At 40.6% G+C, this 18,722-nt stretch overlaps 1 protein-coding gene across 5 annotated transcripts in view; it reads right to left on the bottom strand.

Moving 5' to 3' along the window:
- The window catches only part of asxl2 (ASXL transcriptional regulator 2), a 192,308-nt gene that overhangs the window by 46,944 nt on the left and 126,642 nt on the right, over nt 1–18,722 (bottom strand). For all 5 annotated transcript variants that reach the window (XM_059981712.1, XM_059981713.1, XM_059981714.1 and 2 more), the window contains 3 exons: nt 13,400–13,518; nt 9,881–9,995; nt 4,304–4,444 (listed from right to left, as the gene is read on the bottom strand). In XM_059981712.1, the coding sequence (XP_059837695.1) occupies nt 4,304–4,444; nt 9,881–9,995; nt 13,400–13,518 (375 nt within the window). The remainder of the gene's footprint in view (nt 1–4,303; nt 4,445–9,880; nt 9,996–13,399; nt 13,519–18,722) is intronic.

The raw sequence follows: 18,722 nt of genomic DNA, 5'->3' as shown, positions 1-18,722 counted from the left end.
TCATTCCTCAAGCCCTCTCCTGATAAAGGCTTCTTTTGGTCCTCTGCCAGATCCTTTATATTCCCTATTCTCAGGATTTCCTTCAATGGGCCGTTGCCAACCTGTGGCAGCAGTGGGAATCCGGTGGAGGGTTAGACCTTTCACACCTCACCCTCCTAGGGAGGGGTCATTTGACCTGCATCCCTGTAAATAGAGTGTGAATGATTCAAACGCTGAGAAATATGAGGGGGGGGGTGTGTGTGTGTGCGTGTGCGTGTGCGTGTGTGAGTGAGTGAGTGAGTGAGTGAGTGAGTGAGTGAGTGAGTGAGTGAGAGAGAGAGAGAGAGAGAGAGAGAGAGAGCGAGAGAGAACGAGAACGAACCTTGTCTTTGAGAGACTATGTGAATGTGTTGGGCCCTGTCCACTTCCTTCTCAGTTGTTCTCTGATAAGTGTGCTATTCCCCATAGGAATTAACTGTCTGTCGGAGGTTTTGCAGTTCCATGAGAAGTTTTTAAAGAAGAGGAGTACAGCCTGAGCTATATGTCTTGTGTTTTTTAAAAAATCTATTAATTTGTTTCTCATTTTTGAAATCTATTATGTGTTTATTGTGTATTAATCTGTTACTTTGTTTCTTGTCTTTTCTTACTTGTTTTTCATGTAAACAGTTGTAGAGACAACTCACATTTCACACTGGCCACATGAAATTTGAGTTGATTGGGCAGAAATTTGAGCAACTTTATTCCAGAAATGAGATGCCCATTTTTCTGAGGGACATAAGCACTTGGGGAGCAATTCTAGAAGTTTTTGTTTTCTTTTTTCTAAATACCCAGTGACTAGTCAGGTGGGAGTGCATCTGTATATCTCCTTGCATTACAGAATGGCAAAGTCGTGGGAGATCCTGTGACACATTCCTGGAATGATGTTTGAATTCTCACACGGACCAATGGATCAGGTTGCTGAATTTGTATGAGGAATTCTTACTACATTGCGGGAGGGATGCTGCTAATATTGATCCCTTTGATGACAATTGAAAAAGACTGTTGGAGGAAACGATCTGGCTTCTCAGGCTTTGGCATTCTGTTTTGGGGGGGAGCTGGGAAGTAGTCGTCTATTCCAGCCAATCTCAACCAAGAATACAGTAATGGCCTCAAGGGACTTGAGACGAAATCGCTCTTGTTGATCAAGTGTTTTAAGTTCTCTACATAATTGGAAGGTCCTGACTCTTGAAGTTCCCATTTGACGGGGAATGTTGGTGGTGGTGTGATAAGCAGAAGTACATAGTGGATGACAAGTGTGAGCAGGAACAGTACCCTGGGATGGATGTGTCTATCCCAAATGGTGTTGTGAAGGTGGGCACTTGCACTCACTGGATATGCAGTTCCTAGGCCTGCCCATGATATGTGGTGCAGAACCTATGCCACCCCAGTGCCCTGGATGAGCATCTTGCCCATGTTGGTCGGCACAGTAAGGGCTATCACAAACAAAGGAAGGCTTCCAATGACAGCTTTTCTCAGCATGGTATGGCTAGACTGGCCTGGGAACTGATTTTGATGACCTTAGATTATCTGCTCTCAAAGCAAATGGTTAATGGTCAAGAATGCTGCACCTACATTCCTGACAGTCCAGGGAATATCACTCATCTGAGAGTCAGTGTATAAAGATTAAGTGGGGACCAGCTCATTAGCTATTACATTCCAGGATGGGGCTGGTGGCTTTTTGAGGCGCAGGGAGGCTGCTGGACTACTGTAGTACACTGGGTGGGGGGTGACAATTGGGTTTACAGTACTGGGTATTGTACTTGTGTTTTATATCTAGCTTTGTTGGGAGTTCACAAGGGTCATACTAGTTTGAGGGTTAATCACGGTGTCCTATGGGGCATGGCTTATTTCACTGGTCGAAAGGTGCCTCCATCCTGATTGGTTAGTTCAGAAACTGCAGCTGCTCTTCTCATTGGTTTGCTGCCTAGTGCCCCGCTGTATATCCTGGATATAAGAGAGCACATTCAGGAGGCTTGCTCTCTCTCTTCCTTTGCATATTCAACTTTGTAGTTTCTGTAACATGAGTGTTTGATTGAATTGTTACTGTTGGTAAATAAATTACTAATACACTTATTCGCAGTCATTCACCAAATCCGTGAAGCTGCTTCAATGTTACACCCATTTATAACCCCGGACTCACAGAACTAAATTAAGAACTCATACTCTTTGGACAGGGGAGGAAAACAGAGAAACCATGTGCGGGAAACTTGCACGTTTGCAGGGAGATCATGCAAAATCCACATAGCAATCACTCAAGGTCAGGAACCTGGGTTGCTGAAGCTGCACTGCCATGCCATCTGCAGAATACATTCTGTTAACTATTGGATCAACAGTTGGTTGCTCTCCCTGAATTTTATATCCAAGCTCTGTTTGCGGGTAGTTAGCCCTCTGCTTTTTGCTAAAGTTATGTATTCTGTGGCCTTGCTGTTGGTTTATATTACAATTTAAAAATGCAGAATGAGTCCTTAAAGTCTGTCATGGGGAGTAATTCCATAAATTAGATACCAAGTGAAGAAATGAGAATGACAAAATGCTTTGGTTTTATGGTGCTTCTTAAACAAGAACCAAGGGATCATCTTTCACCCTTCAGTGCACCTGGATGAATTTTCCATTTACTGCACTGCACAGCAGTGTTTCTAGATCCAACTTGCTTGGGAATTCACTGAAGATTTGAGAAAAGTACGAAGCAAACATTTCTGTTATTTTTCCACTGTTGTGAACATCCCATGCCCAAAGGAGAAACAATTTCCACAATGGCATTCCTGCAATGACCTGCTAATTCATGCACAGTTTTTGTTTACAAACTTGAAACCATGCTTTTTAGCAATTTGGTTAAACTATAGAGAATTATGAAATACATATATCGCTGACATAGTCACTTTGGACTCAGAGCAATTCACACATGCTAACTTTGAACGTGTTTTTCTCTGTGGATCAGAGAAATCAGAGCATTAGGTATCAGAGCCGTTCATTGCACATAGTCATAGAACAAGGAAACAAGCCTTTGAAACAGTGCTTCATGCCAACCAACATTCTTATCTAAGCTAGTCACCTTTGTCCCACATTCATTTTAACATTTCCCATGGCCATGGAAAAGTACAGCACAGAAACAGGCTCTTTGGCCCATCTAGTCCATGCCAACCCATTTAAACTGTCTACTCGCTTTGATCTGCACCAGGACCATCCATGTACCTATCCATATACCACATGCACACAATGACATTTCATACCACTGCTACTCTAATCTGAACAAACTTTGGAGATGCTTCATCTCTCTCTCATTCTGGTTGCATTTGCTCTGGCAACCAAGCACTTCAGATCTAGCATTCCTCTCCTTGACCCAAATAAGAGGGAAGGCTTTGTTGCCATTCCAATTTTGTTTTTAGACCGTTCAGGAAGAAACAATTCAGATGGCATTTTGAGCATCGTGAGCAATTCCAGGTCCCTTCTCGAAGAAGAGGTGTAACCATTGGAGGGTGTCCAGAGGAGGTTCACAAGAATGATCCCAGAATTGAAAGGGTTAACATATGAGGAGCATTTGTTGGCTCTGGGCCTGTACTTACTGAGGTTTAGAAGAATGAGGGTGGATCACACATTGAAAGGCCTAGACAGAGTGGAGGTGGCGAGGGTGTTTCCTATGGTTGGGGGGGGGGGGGGTCTCAGATCAGAGACGCATCCATTTAGAACAGAGATGAAGAAAAATTTCTTTAGCTAGCGGGTGATGAATCTGTGGAATTCATTGCTACAGAAGGCTTGGCAGGTCAAGTCATTGAGTATATTTAAGGCAGAGGCTGATAGCTTCTTCACGAATCAAATTTTAGAAATTAATCCACAATTAATCAAAGGTTATAGGAAGGAAGCAGGAGAATGGGTTGAGAGTGAAAATAAATCAGCCATGATGGAATGGCAGAGCAGACTTGGTGGGCTGAATGGTTTAATTCTGCTCCTATGTCTTACAAAATTACAATCAAATACTTCAGTTAACAATGAACTTCCAAGACAGAGGAACTGCATTTCTCACTAACAGCGTGGAAGCCTTGTGCCCAATAACTCTTTTGTTGAGATTCCAGGAGTGCATTGATCAGAGAGAGAAAATAGATTTTCAGCCTTTGCAGCCACACTGTTGGTGTGCTCCTGCTGACAGAAGTCACCGCTGTTTCCTTTTCTCACCTCAAATTCAGCAACTCCAACAAATATCGTTTTTTTGTGTTCCTTTTCTTGATATTTTCTATATTTACAGAACTGAACAGCGTAGATAGTCCAATAAAATACATTTTAAACTCACTTGCATTGAGTCTCTCAGACCTCTGAGTGGGTTTCCTGCCCAGCCCAGACAGAGCTTGTTCCATTTTACTGGATACTGATGGAGTGGAGGTTGAATTCTGAGGATTTGTTGAACATCCGTCTGACTGCTTTGTTTCCCAACCTGTGGTGAGAGGTGATATTCCGTTTTTAGATAAAAATGTGGCTTATCTACATTAATTGGCAAGGACAAACACGAAAAAAAATTAAAAGCTCAAGGCAATCTTCAAGGTCCACTCATTTCTTTTTATAATTCTAATTTTTAAAAATTATATTACTTCTGTTTTTGCACTATTTTAATCTATTTAATAATGGGAAGAGAGCAGCAAATGAAATACAATGTTGGAAAATGCATGGTAGTAAAAATAAATGTGCTAACTGTTTTCTAAATGGGGCGAAAATCCAAATATCTGAGATGCTTTTGGACCTGGGAGTCCTCTTGCAGAACAACCTAAAGGTTAACTTCCAGGTAGAATTGATGATGAGGAAGGCAAATGCAATGTTAACGTTCATTTTAAGAGATCTAGAATACAACAGCAGGGATGTGATGCTGAGGCTTTATAAGAAATTGGTGATGCCTTACCTTGAGTATTGTGAACAATACTGGGCTCTAAGAAAGGATGCGCTGGCAATTGAGAGGGTACAGAGAGGTTCACAAGGATGATTCCGAGAGTGTTGTCATACAAGGAACGTTTGATAGCTCTGGGTCTATACTCACTGGAAATTAGAAAGCTGAAGGGGGGATCTCATTGAAATCTTTCTAATGTTGAAAGGCTGAGACAGAGTAGATGTGGAAAGGATATTTCCCTTGGTGGGGGAGTCTTGGACAAGAGGGCACAGGCTCAGAAAAGAGAGGCGTCCATTTAAAACAGAAATGAGGAGAAAATTCTTTCGACAATGGTGAATTTGTGGAACTTATCACTGCAGGCACCTGTGGAGGCCAGGTTGTTGGGTGCATTTAAGGCAGAGCTTGATTGGTTCTTGACTGGACATAACATCAAAGGTCTGGGGAGAAGGCTAGAGTATAAGGCTGAGATATATACTTACTATAATTAATGTATTTATTCATTCTTTCTATACTATCATGTATTGCATTCTACTGCCGCTGTTAAGTTAACAAATTTCATGATACATGTTGGTCGGTGATAATAAACCTGATATTGACTCTGATTTTGAGTATGCATCTCCTCATGTGCCCAACATTGTTTTATGCTCTCAAGCATATCATCACACTCACGAAACCCAATGGCCATTTCATGTTATAAAGTTGTTTTAAGGCCAAGCTCTCTAGACTCCCCTTGAAATCATGGTGCATAACGTTGTTTATTCATCTCACTGTATTTGAAATTCTTTTGCACAGTGCAATGCCTCTGCACTCTCAGCAAGTTCATTTTAACAAAACTCAAACATCAAATGCAATCAGTTTGTTTACCGTAATCCCTCATCCTCACACCTGTCAATGAGTGTGCACTTTGACATCACTTATGTGGCTGTGACCTGCAAATGTCACAAACCAGTCACACTAAAGCAGGCCTTACACTTGAGGAGTTTCCGCTCTCCCATTAAGGAAGGCTGCATTTACTGTATTTCAAACAAGAGGAAATCCGCAGATGCTGGAAATCAAAGTGATATGACACAAAGCGCTGGAGGAACTCAGCAGGCCAGGCAGCATCCAGGAAAAAATCGAACTAAATCGACTTTATTACTTACATCCTTCACATACATAAAGAGTAAAAATCTTTATGTTAAAGCTCCGTCTAAATGTGCAATATGCAATTTATAGTAATTTGTAATAAGTAGTATATACAACAGGACAGTCAATAGAGCATAGAAATACAATTGTATCAGCGTGAATTAATCAGTCTGATGGCCTGGTGGAAGAAGCTGTCCTGGTGCCTGTTGGTCCCGGCACCTGTGTTGAGGGTCAGAGGTGAGGGAGCCCACTCTTACCACCTGCCAGCAATCTGACAGGAAGTCCAGGATCCAGCTACACAAGGCAGGGTGAAGGCCAGGGTCTCTGAGCTTCTTGTCGAGCCTGGAGGGAATTATGGTGTTGAATGCTGAATTGAAGTCCAAGAACAGCATTTTCACATAAGCATCCTTCTTCTCCAGACGTTTAAGGGCAGTGTGTAGAGCAGTGGCTATTGTATCACCTGTCGATCAATTGTGTTTGTAGGCGAATTGTAGGGGGTCCAGTTTGGATGGTAGCATGCTGCAGATATAGTCCTTGACCTGTCTCTCAAAGAATTTACTTATTGTTGAGGTGAGTGTAAAAGGACGCCAGTTGTTCAGACATGTTACCTTTGTCTTTTTAGGTACAGCGACAATCGACGCTTTGAAGCAGGAGGCCACTCTACACTGGGAGAGGGAGAGATTAAAAATGTCTGTAAACACACCTGCCAGTTGTGAAAAAGAGTACACAACCAACGTTTCAGGCCAAGACTCTTCAAATGGTCCTGCTGAACGGTCTCAGATTGAAATGTCAACTGTTTACTCTTTTCCATGGATGCTGCTTGGCTGCGGAGTTCCTCCAGCATTCTGTGTATATTTACCTTGTTTGTTGAAGGAGTCCAAGGTGCTGGTTTTCTTGTAGGTAGTTCCTTGAAGAATTCTACACTGACCCATTCCATTCTTCCAGCTTCTGGGCACCCGCTCATGACCTTAACCTCCTGCCCACCTGACCCTCATCTGATCGTGCTTCTGATCACAAATCCCTTGGTCAAATCTCCAAACGTGTGCTCCTTTAAGCAGATCCACTCATGTCTGCAAATTCCAAAGATCAGGTTTGGAAGTCCACAGTACCCTAGACCATTAACCATGACAGAGCCACACAGGAAAGGCCTTTGTATGCATTTATTAGCCTAAGCCCTATTCCACAGCACATAGCAGCTTTGAATTCAGCCTCAGAAAGCCTCGCTACTGCATTTTACAAAGCCTTTTATGACACAATAGAATTTCTAGGCCATTACTTGAACCTTTAGATTTTTGTTTGCGATTCAAAAAACAAATGATTGGAAGCTCTGGATCAAGCAGTTTCTGTAATGGTGAAAGGCAACAAGTCCAAAGAACCTGGAAGTCAGGGAACATCACAGGTTGGCTAAATAAAAAAGATGGTTTACAGCAGGTTGAGAAAAATGAAAACGGGTGAGGCCTGACAAGAATACAGACTATGTAAGGAGGTATTTAAATACCTGGCAACACTTAACACTCAATAAATTCCAAACCTCTCTGAATGGGAATAACTGAATACCAACAGATCTATCCTCAGCCCAACATATTGATGCAATCATGAAGAAGGGACACCAGCTGCTACACCTTGGGGAGATTTGTTAAGTCACCAACAACAGATGTACAGATGCGCGAAGGAGAACATTTTGACTAGTTGCCTCACGTATAGTATGAAGGCACAGGGTCAAAAGAGGCTGCAGAGGGTTGTAGAATCAGCCAGCTCCAGCTCCCCACCAAGATCATCTTCAAGAGGCAATGCCTCAAGTAGGTGGTACCCATCATGAAGGATCCTCACCTTCCGAGACATGCCCTCTTCTCTTCTCATCACTCAATATTTCAGGCACAGCTTCTTACCCTCCACCATCAGATATCTGAATGGTCCATGAACATTACCTCACTCGTCCTCTTTTGTGTTATTTATTTTTATAACTTACTGTAATTTTTGCATTGCACTTTTGCCACAAAGTTATCAGTGATAATAAACCTGATTCTGATTCCCTTTGAAAACAGGAGTCTCACCAGCATGATTTCACATTCCCGTTTTCCAACTTTCCTGTTCCCATCTTCTTCATGATGGAAGCCCCAGAGAAATTATTCCAAGTTAACTTGGCTGTACTTCTCCATTTTCTCTCTCACTCTTTTTCGGATAAGCAATGCTATATTTGCATTTATTCAATTCATTGGAACTGCTCCAAAATCCAGAAAATTGTGGAAAATTGCCACTCAAACATTCACTATTGCTTCAGCCACTTCTTCTGAAAATTTGGAATACAGGTCATCTTGGCCAGATTGTTGGTCCGCTTTTGGCCATTTAATTTCCAGTAGATGGGGAAGCAATATCTGTCTTCATTACAACCTATGCATGAACTCAACAAGGCAACCCTAGGCCTGCTCAGCATGTGGATGTTATGTTCAGGCAATATGCCCCTTCTGCAACATTTCCTCATTAGTCAAGGCGGCGAAGCAATGCCTACACTTTCTGAAGAGACTGAGGCAAGCAAGGCTCCCCACCCCCATTCTAACAACTTTCTACAGGAGCACCTTGAGAGTGCCCTGTCTGGCTACAACACCGTATGGTATGGAGGCTGCAAGGCATCAGACCACAAGATGGTACAGCAGATAGTAAACACTGCCGAGAGGATCATGGGGTCTTGCTCCCCTCTACTTGTGACACTTTCCGTTAGTGTTGCAGACGAAAGGCCCAAAGCATTATTGAGGATCCCCACCACCCATCTCACAATCTACTGTCAGGACGGAGGATGAGAAGCATCAGGACTCAGACTGTGTAACTGCTTCTTCCCTCAGGTTGTGAGAATAAAGAATACCCTGCCACCACCGTGGTCTCAACACTCGGTTAAGTGCTGCTTACTTTATATGGGAGTGTTTACCTGTGCATTTATGGTAATATTTTGGTTTGGGTGCTGTGTGTGCTGTGCTGTGAGGGTGCCCCATGTTGTTTTGTTTGGTTTTATATACGTATAACCAGATGACAATAAACTTGAACTTGTACCGCCACGCTCTGTCATTGCTTGGAGTAATTTTGCACCATGACTTATGGCATCCACTGGGATCACACACAGAGATGATCATTTTCTATTCATAAATGTTAGTAGACAAAGAAATTAGTTTGGGATTTCACAGCATGTGCTTGCGATGTGTGCTCCAAGAGCAGGAGCAGAAGCAGAAGATTTACTTCCATATTTAGGACCTATTTTACATTAAATTTTTTTTAGAAGGCATATTCAATAAAGCATGTAATTCTCCAAAATGCTGTGGATTTGAATCAACTAATTCAATCCCTTGGAAATAACATTGGGATTTGAACTCAAGTTATTGTTAAAACAGCCTTTGTGAAAACTTTCTTTTGGTAAATTAAATGTTTTGTATATCTGAGCTCACCTTGATTACTAATAACTTCAGAGTATCCTTATAGCATTCATGGCCACATCCAACTGTACTGTTTAAGACTTCATGTTGCATCAATTCATATCCCCCAGTTTACAGATAAGAGTTGCATTGACAAAAATTTGTTTTGGAACCCACTTCCACAAATCCTCACAAAATTCTATTCACAAAACTGTATTTAACCAACACTGGTGGTTCGACCCCACATGCTTTAAACTAACAAATGGTCCTTTTGTATTCACAATTCTTGCATGCTGATCATTTATTTAAGTTGTAACTTTTAACTGAAATTGCAGTGCTAATACATAAAGCAACCGAATGGAATAAAATCCAATATATTCAAAAATAACACATGATGTGACATTATCATTTTTGTTATGGAGAAGAAATAAACACCTTTGGGAAATATAGTAAGTTGAAAGCATACCAGTCTCAGAGCCTGCCTGATCAGTGGTTTTCACAGACTTCACCAAAAGCCGCGAGTTGGAGGACACAGTTAACCCAGGGCGACACTGCTTTCTCTGTTGCTGCTGTTTCAAAGCCTGCGTGTATTTAAACAAAAATAGTTCTATCTGGTCAATTATGTTAATTAAACTATATAGTATATTAACAGGGATAAACACATAAAAATAATTATACCAATTAATCTAATTAATAGAACTAAATGTCTAAATTGTGACAGAATTGTTCAACATATTCATAAACTATATGTTAAAATAATGCAAAATATGGATGAAAAATTATTCACAAGATACAAACTTTTCTATTACAACCTGTGACTATAAACATAATTCTTAACTAATTATAAACACTTGGGAAAATGAATGCAGTAAGAAAGCAGTATTTCCTTTGTCCCCAGAGCTACTTGAAGAGAAGACATGTAAAAAAAATCCCAAATCAAAAGGAGGTGAAATCAAAATAATGAATACCATTTGACATGTTATGGCATGCAAGTGTCAACAGTTATTCAAAATGACATGCTACCAATTTTTAGTGCAGTTAATTTTCTTTGTAAAATATGACATTACTTGTCAACATCCCTGAAGATTTAATCTAGGCCCAACATACCGATGCAGTTACAAAGAAGGCACGACAGATGCTGTATTTCATTAAGAGTTTGAGGAGGGTTGGTGTGTCATCAAACACACTCACAAATTTCTACAGATGTATAGGGGAGAGCACTCCAACTGGCTCCGGCACCATTTGTTTTTTTTTGGGGGGGGGGAGTGGGGTCAGTGCATAAGATCGAAATAAGCTGCAGAAAGTTGTTAACTCAGTCAGGTCCATCATCGGCACTAGCCTCCCTAGCACCCAGGACATTTTCAATCAGTGAAATGGCTCAAAAAGGCAGCATTCATCATTAAGAAGCCCCCATCACCCAAGACACCCTCTTCTCATTGTTATCATCAGGAAGGAGGTACAGGATCCTGAAGGCACACACTCAACGAATAGCTTCTTCCCATCTGCCATCAGATTTCTAAATGGACGTTGAACCCATGAGCACTACTCCTCTCTCTCTCTCTCTCTGCGCTACTTATTTTATATTGTAAAAATGTACATATACTTCTTACTGTAATTTGCAGTATTATGTATTGCTGTCACATAACAACAAATATCACAATATATACCAGTGATATTAAACTTAATTCTGTCGAGTGTTTTCCGTGTTTGTGCACCTGGTAAGTTAAAGGGAATAACTAGCCTCAGGCAAACCACTGAATAATATCAAACACATTCAGGAGCCATAATGAACTGGTTAAACAAAATACACATGCCAGATTCATTACCAAAAAAGATTATTTTTCCAGTGGGGTAATATGATTACCCATATATTATCTAACTCCACACAAGCAGTATATCAATGCAGTCTCCATTTGTTCCTGATTAGCCAGGGCATCAAAGGGTATGGGGTGAAACCAGGTGAGTTGGGATGACTGGAAGAATTGGATCAACCCATAATTGAATGGTATAACAGACTCGATGGGCCGAATGGCCTACCTCTGCTCCTATATATTATGGTCTTAATGCAGTACATATTTCTGCCAAAGTCATTGTGCCATCAATATTTTTTTCAATTAATGACAAGGAATCAAACATTTTTCTTCCTGGGTCCTTCAAAAGATGTCAAGTCAACCCAATAATCTTTTCATGGATGGGGCCTTGACCCAGAATCACTACATTAATATTGTTTAATTTGAATTAAGGTATGCATTTTCACCCCCCCCCCCCCCATCTGTGACATTTACTGTGAGTGCTGTCCACAAAGGACTCAAAGCACCGTTGAGGACCCCTACCATCCATCCCACAATCTCTTTGATCTACTAGTGTCAAGAAAAAGAGGTACAGAAGCATCAGGACTAGACTGCCAGATAGGGCAGTACCTTCTTCCCTCAGGCTGAGAGACTTGTGGTAATTTTTTTAATGTGTTGTGCACCTTGATCTGGAGGAACGTTGTTTCATTTGGTTGCATACACGTACAGTCAGATGACAATAAACTTGAATTTGAACGGTGCTCTTCGAAAGGGTTTGTTGAACATTGAATGCAACATGAAAACTGAGAAACACCATACCACATCACAAACACAAATGCAATGGAACAACCACCAATTTTGACCAATTTTTAACTAAGCATTGGTTAACTACAAGTTTTGCTTAATCATGCATTATATTAATGAAGAACACATTTACACCTATTTTGTTGTCTCTGCCAGTATTAAAAAATGTAAAGCTTTTATATTATTTAAAGCATAACAACATAAAACACTTTTATTTGGATAGCTTCAAGTCACAAAAATGACGACTGAAAGCTATTTTTTTTATGTACAACCTATTTGTGCTTAGAAATGACAACATTGTTTAGAAAAATGGCAACTTCAGAGACGCCTCAATGTACAAACTGTTTCACTTTTCAGTGTCTGTTAGCAAGCACTTGAATTGATGGTTACTTTTTAACATGAGATTGGAGCATTACTTTTATCTCTGATGTTAAGAATAATAGTGATTAGACTGTGTTGATCAAGAAAGGAGCAGAACCAGTTAGGGGGATACAGATGGATAAGTTATTTACAATAAAATGCTCATTCAAATTACTGATAAAACTTCATGTCTGTTCCATTCACAACACAATGAATCAACATGGCTTCCACTTGTTTCCATTTCTAATTCCAGGGGATTTCCCTGAGAAATAGTGCAATCTCCAATTTATTCAGTCATCTTATAAATGGAAAAAACTTACACAGAACATTAAAAGACAAAGAAACCCTGCTTGCAGCAGCATTACAGGCATATAGATTGAGCCAAGTCCCAATGATCCCCATCACAGTAGACTCTGATAATATATACCCTGTCCTGTTTCATATCTCTAGAATCTGGAAACATTGGACAAGGAAATCTTAATTCATCTGGCTTTCATTTGCATGTGTATCATTTCTTTATCAGAATAAAACTGGCACAATTACAACGTTACTTAAACCGTTATAAAGATCACATTAAATCTACAATGGTCTTATTGACAAATTGAAAATATTTGCTTTTATGGGTTCTGAAACTGGAGTATATTACATCTTCAGTCTTTATTTTAAATTGAGGATTTCTTCTTTTTCAATTTTCTCACAATGTTCAAATGAGTGGCATGGGCAGGGGCATTTAAAGAAAACAGAGAAAAAAGCCTTCATTTTATTTTACATTATTTTTGAAATTATCCTAGAATATTTAAAACAAAATATTAAATCAGAAAAATTGCAACTGTCCTTGGCCTAACATTCTTGAAAGGTTAATGATAAAGTATAAAGTATAATAAAGATGTGGACAAAATATTCCAAAAACTAAAATTTGCTGAAATTTATTCAGCTGAAAGTTAATAATAATTCAACTGTTGGCACCAAGTTTGGGATATTTATGAGGCTACTAAAAAGACACAAGAGACAATTTGAAATGATAGGCTAACCTGCTTGAGAGCCTTTTTGCTGTGCTTCTGGGATGGAGACATAACCTTATTCTGAGTGATGGAAGGAGAGGGACAGCTTTCCTGAGGCGAGGCTGGTTGAGGTGATAACCTGGATGAGACTTGAAAAAAAATTGGAAAATTAATCTAGTGAATAAAATCCATAATGTTAACAGACAGTTTTCAAAATTTCAACATTTCAATAATCCAAGGTACAGGGTAATAGCATGCTTGATTAATTTTCCAGTGAGATCATAGACATAGGGGCAGAATTCAGCCATTTGGCCTATCGAGTCTGCTCCATCCTTTATCATGGTTGATTTATTTTCTTTCTCAACCCATTCTCCTCCCTTCTCCCCATACCCTTTGACCTTCTTACAAATGAAGAACCCATCAAACTCTGCTTTAAATATACCCAATGACTTGTCCTGCTAGGCATCCACACATTCACCACCTCTGGCTCAAGAAATTCCTCCTTATCTCTGTTCTAAAGGGACATCCTTCTATTCTGAGACTGTGCCTTTCGTCTGAGGTTCTCGCACTATGTGTAACATCCTGTCCACATTCTCTTTATTTAGGCCTTTCAATATTCAATAGGTTTTCAATGAGATACCCCCTACTCAACTCATTCTTCCAAACTCCAGTGAGAATAGGCTCACAGCCATCAAATGCCCCTCATAGATTAATCTTTTCATTCCCAGGATAACTTGCATGAAAACTCCTCTGGACCATTCTAATGCCAGCATATGCTTTTCTAGATGTGGGGCTTTAAACTGCTCACAACACTCCAAGTGTGGTCCGACCAAAGCTTATAAAGCATCAGCATGATACTCTGCTTTTTATACTCTATTTCTCTCAAAATGAATGCTATTTGCCTTCCTCAACATCAACTCCACCTGCAAGATAATCCTTAGGGAATCCTACACAAGGATTCACAAGCCTCTTTGCAGCTCTGATTTTTTTTTTTTACTTTTCTGCCCATTTAGAAACTACTCTGCATCTTTATTCCTTGCACAGTATTCCATCTGTCAGTTCTTTTCCAATTCCCTATTCTGTCCAAGTCATTCTGAAGGCTCTGTTTCCTTAACGCTACCTGCTCTTAAGCCTACCTTCATACTGTCCACAAACCTGGCCACAAAGCCATCAATACCATCATCCAAATCATTGACATATAATGCAAACAGTAGTGGGCCCAACACTGACTCCTGCAGAACATACTAGTCACCAGCAGCCAATCAGAAAAGGCCTCCTTTATTCCCACTCTTGGCCTTTTGCCGGTCAGCTAATCCTCTGTTCATGCTTTCCTTTAATTCCACAGGTTCTTGCTTGGCAGGCTTATGTGGAACAAGTTTATTGTAGTTTTTAAGTAGCCAGGGTGTAAAAAATCAGCAAGTGCACAACAAGAGCAGGACAAGGACCCACATAAAACCGTCTTCCCACTCTATGGCGGACATTTTCAAGCACAATTCTTTACTATCAATAACACTGTCATTCTGATGATTGAACTCGGAAAATAACTGTAAAATAGAAGAAATTACTTTTTTTTAAAAATAGTGATACTTGAGGGGAATTTAAAGGGATCAGATCTGCAAGTTAATATTCTTAAAAACAAAATTTAGATGGATGCCTTCAAATTACACTTGGTATTAATTATGCTGTTTTTAACATGCACAAGATGCTTATCACTACACAAGTTTCAGAAGTTTGATGTAGTCTGCCTATTTTCATACACTTTTCTGATGTTCACCTTTGATGCTATATGCCATTGTTTTTCATGATAGCTCGCTCCACGGCACTCAGTTCACACCATGTACACTCAGTGGCCACTTTAATAAATAGATACACCTGCTCACTAATACAAGTATCTCATCAGCCAATCATGTGGCAGTAACTCAATGCATAAAAGCCTGCAGGCACAGTCAAAAGGTTTAGTTGTTCAGACCAAACATCAGAATGCGGAGGAAATGTGCACTAAATGACTTTGACTGTGGAATGATTGTTGTTGTCAGATACTGCTGATCTACTGGGATTTTCACGCACAAGTGTCCAGAGTTTACAGACAATGGTGCAAAAAAAAAACAAAATCCAAAAAAAGTACAGAAAACAAAAAAACATCCAGTGAGCAGCAGTTCTACAAAGGAGTACACCTTGTTGATGAAGGTCAGGGAATGGCCAAACTTGTTCAAGCTGACAGTAACTCAAGTAACCACGCGCTACAACGGTGTTGTGCTGAAGAGCATCTCTAACCACGCAACACATCGAACCTCGAAGTGGATGCTCTACAGCAACAGACCACAAACATACACTCAGTGGCCATTTTATTAGGTACAGGGTGTACTTCATGTGCAGATTTTCCTCAAAATGCCTCATGAACTTTGAGAAAGAGGCCATTACCAAATCTCTTTGATAAATCTATTCTTGGGCTGCATTGTATAGTACATTATTATGAACCAAAAATTAGAGTGTTGCCAGCAAGATAGCATTGATAGGATTGACTAAATCTATCATGTTTTATGAGATGTCCTTTAGCTGCACAAAACCCTGTGAATTTATGTAATGATAAAAGTAGGTCAGTCTTCTTTTGAATGTGAGGTGATAAATTAAAATGAAAGGTCATGAAAGGTTTCATTTCTTCCCATTCATCTTTTACCCCCACATTAGCACAAAAGTTTGCAAATGACACAAGTTCAAATTCTTCAAGACTCAAGCGTCACACCCTTGATATTGGCTTGGCTAGATTCCATAATCCACGCTGAAAGCACTGACGTTCAAACCTTAGAGGTTTCCTACGTAAGTTCTAATGCCAATTGCTGCTATTAATTAGTGCAATTTAAGACCAAGACATTGGAAGAAAAAGGAGAAGGAAATGTAAGTAAGTATAATTGTACAAACAAGAGAAAATCTGCAGTTCCTGAAAATCCAAGCAGCACGAACAAAATGCTGGAGGAACACCGCAGGCCAGGCAACATCTACGGAAAAAAGTACAGTCAACGTTTTGGGCCAGAACCTTTCAGCGGGACGTCTGTACAGTGACTAACTCTGACACCTACCTGCCCGAATACTAGATGTGACATAGTACTGAAAACCTCTGGTTAAAAAAATTAGAAGCTGCTGGAGACACAGGATATTGTAGATGTCGGAATCTAGAGCAATAAACAAAAAGTGCAAGGAATTCAGTGGGTTGAGCAGTGTCTGTGGAGGGAAATGGACAGCTGCCATTTCAGCTCAAGACCTTTCACCTGGACAAATAAATGTCATCTGTCCCTTTCCCTCTACAGGTGCTGCTGAACTTGTTCAGTTCCTCCAAACTTATTCTTAGTTACTACTAACAGAACAGAGTTAAGTTCTCAACTGGAGAACAAGAATTACCAGAAAAACGTGTGGAGAAATCAGAATCAGATTTAATATCATTGGCATACATAATGAAGTTCATTGTTTTGCTGCAGTAGCAGCAGTTCAGTGCAATACATAACTACAGATTACAGTTAAGTACAGTTAATAAAAATATTAAAATTAAATTAAGTAGTGCAAGAGAGGGACAAATAGTGAGGTTGTGTTCATGGATTCATTACTCACTCAAAAATCTGATAATGGAGGGTAAGAAGCTGTTTTTGAAACACTGAGAGTGTGTCTTCAGGCTCCTGTACCTCCCACTTAATGGTAGCAATGAGAAGAAGGCACGTCCTAGGTGAGTCCTTAATGATGGAGTCACCTTTCTGAGGGCATAGCCTTTGAACCTGCATACTTGATGCTGGGGAGGCTAGAGCCCATGATGGAACTGGCTGAGTTTACAACTTTCTGCAGCATTTCCCAATCCCATGCAGTGGCCTCTCCATACCAGGTGGTGATGCTCACCATAGAAATTTGTGAGTGTTTTTAATGACATGCCAAGTCTCTTCAAACTCCTAATATTGTACCTTCTTTGTAACTGCATCAATATGTTGGGCCAGATTAGATCTTCAGAGATGTTGACACCAAGAAACTTGAAACTGCTCACCGTTTCCACTACTGATCCCTCGATGAAGACTGGTGTGTCCCCCCTCAACTTCCCTTTCCTGAAATCCACATTCAATTTCTTGGTTTTACTGAAGTTGAGTGCAAAGTTGTTGTCGTGACACCACCCAACCAGTTGATCTACATCACTTCTGTACACTCGTCACCATCTGAAATTCTGCCAACAATGGTTGCATCATCAGCAAATTTATTGATGCTGTTTGAGCTGTGACTAGCCACACAGTCCTGAGTTCAGGGACAGTAGCGCAGTGTACTAAGCATCCATCCTTGAGGTGTGTCAGTGTTGACTGTCAGCGAAGAGGAAATGTTATTTCTGATTCACAGATTGTAGTGAGCAAATCAAGGATCCAGATCGTAGGAGGTAGAGGCCCAGGTTTTGGAACTTGCTGACTAGAACTGAGAGTGTGATTGTGTTGAACACTGAGCTACAATCAACAGATAGCAGCATGACGCAGTTATGACCCAAGGCTGAATACAGAGCCAGTGAAATTGCATCTGCTGTAGACCTATTGTGGTAATAGGCCAGGAGTTGATTCTAGCCATGGTCAACTTCCAAAGCACTTCATCGTAGTGGATGAGACTGCCACTGGGTGATAGTCATTGAGGCAGATCAGCCTGTTCTTCTCAGGCTCTGGGATTATTGTCACCTTTCTGAAGCAGATGGAAATGTCTGATTGCAGCAGTCGGAGATTAAAGCCGTCCTTGAACATTCTCACCAGATGGTTGGTACAGGTTTTCAGAGCCCTACCAGGTACATTATCAGGACCTGACACCTTGCAAGGGTTCACCCTCTTGAAAGTTATCCTGACATCAGCCTCCAAGACAGAGATCACAGGATCACCAGATGCGGCAGAGATTTGCACAGGCTGAGTTTTATTCTCCATTTCAAAGTGTGCATAGAAGGTGTTGAGCTCATCTGGGAACGAAGTATTACAGCCATTCATGATGTTAGGTTTCACTATATAGGAAGCAACGGCGAACAAACTTTGCCAGAACTGACGTGCACCTGATTACATCTCTAACCTCAATCAGAATTGTTTTATTGCCCTTAAAATAGTTTTCCATAGGTCATGCCTGGACTTCTTGCATAGTTCTGGATCACTGAAATTGAAAGCCACAGATCCAGTTCTCAGAAGATGGATTCATCCAGGGTTCTTGGTTCGGGTATGTCAGATATGTTCTCAAAGGCACACACTCATTCACAGGTCACGATGAAGTCAAAGCAGTCCTGTAAGCACTCCTTCACCTCCACCGACCAGACTTTCTTGGTCCTCACCACTGTCGCTGGAGTCTTTCGTCTCAGCCTATATAC

This window comes from Hypanus sabinus, chromosome 10 (genome assembly GCF_030144855.1).
Source record: "Hypanus sabinus isolate sHypSab1 chromosome 10, sHypSab1.hap1, whole genome shotgun sequence".
Taxonomy (NCBI): domain Eukaryota; kingdom Metazoa; phylum Chordata; class Chondrichthyes; order Myliobatiformes; family Dasyatidae; genus Hypanus; species Hypanus sabinus.
Note: the sequence above shows the minus strand (reverse complement) of the source record. Positions and strands in the feature narration are given on the sequence as shown.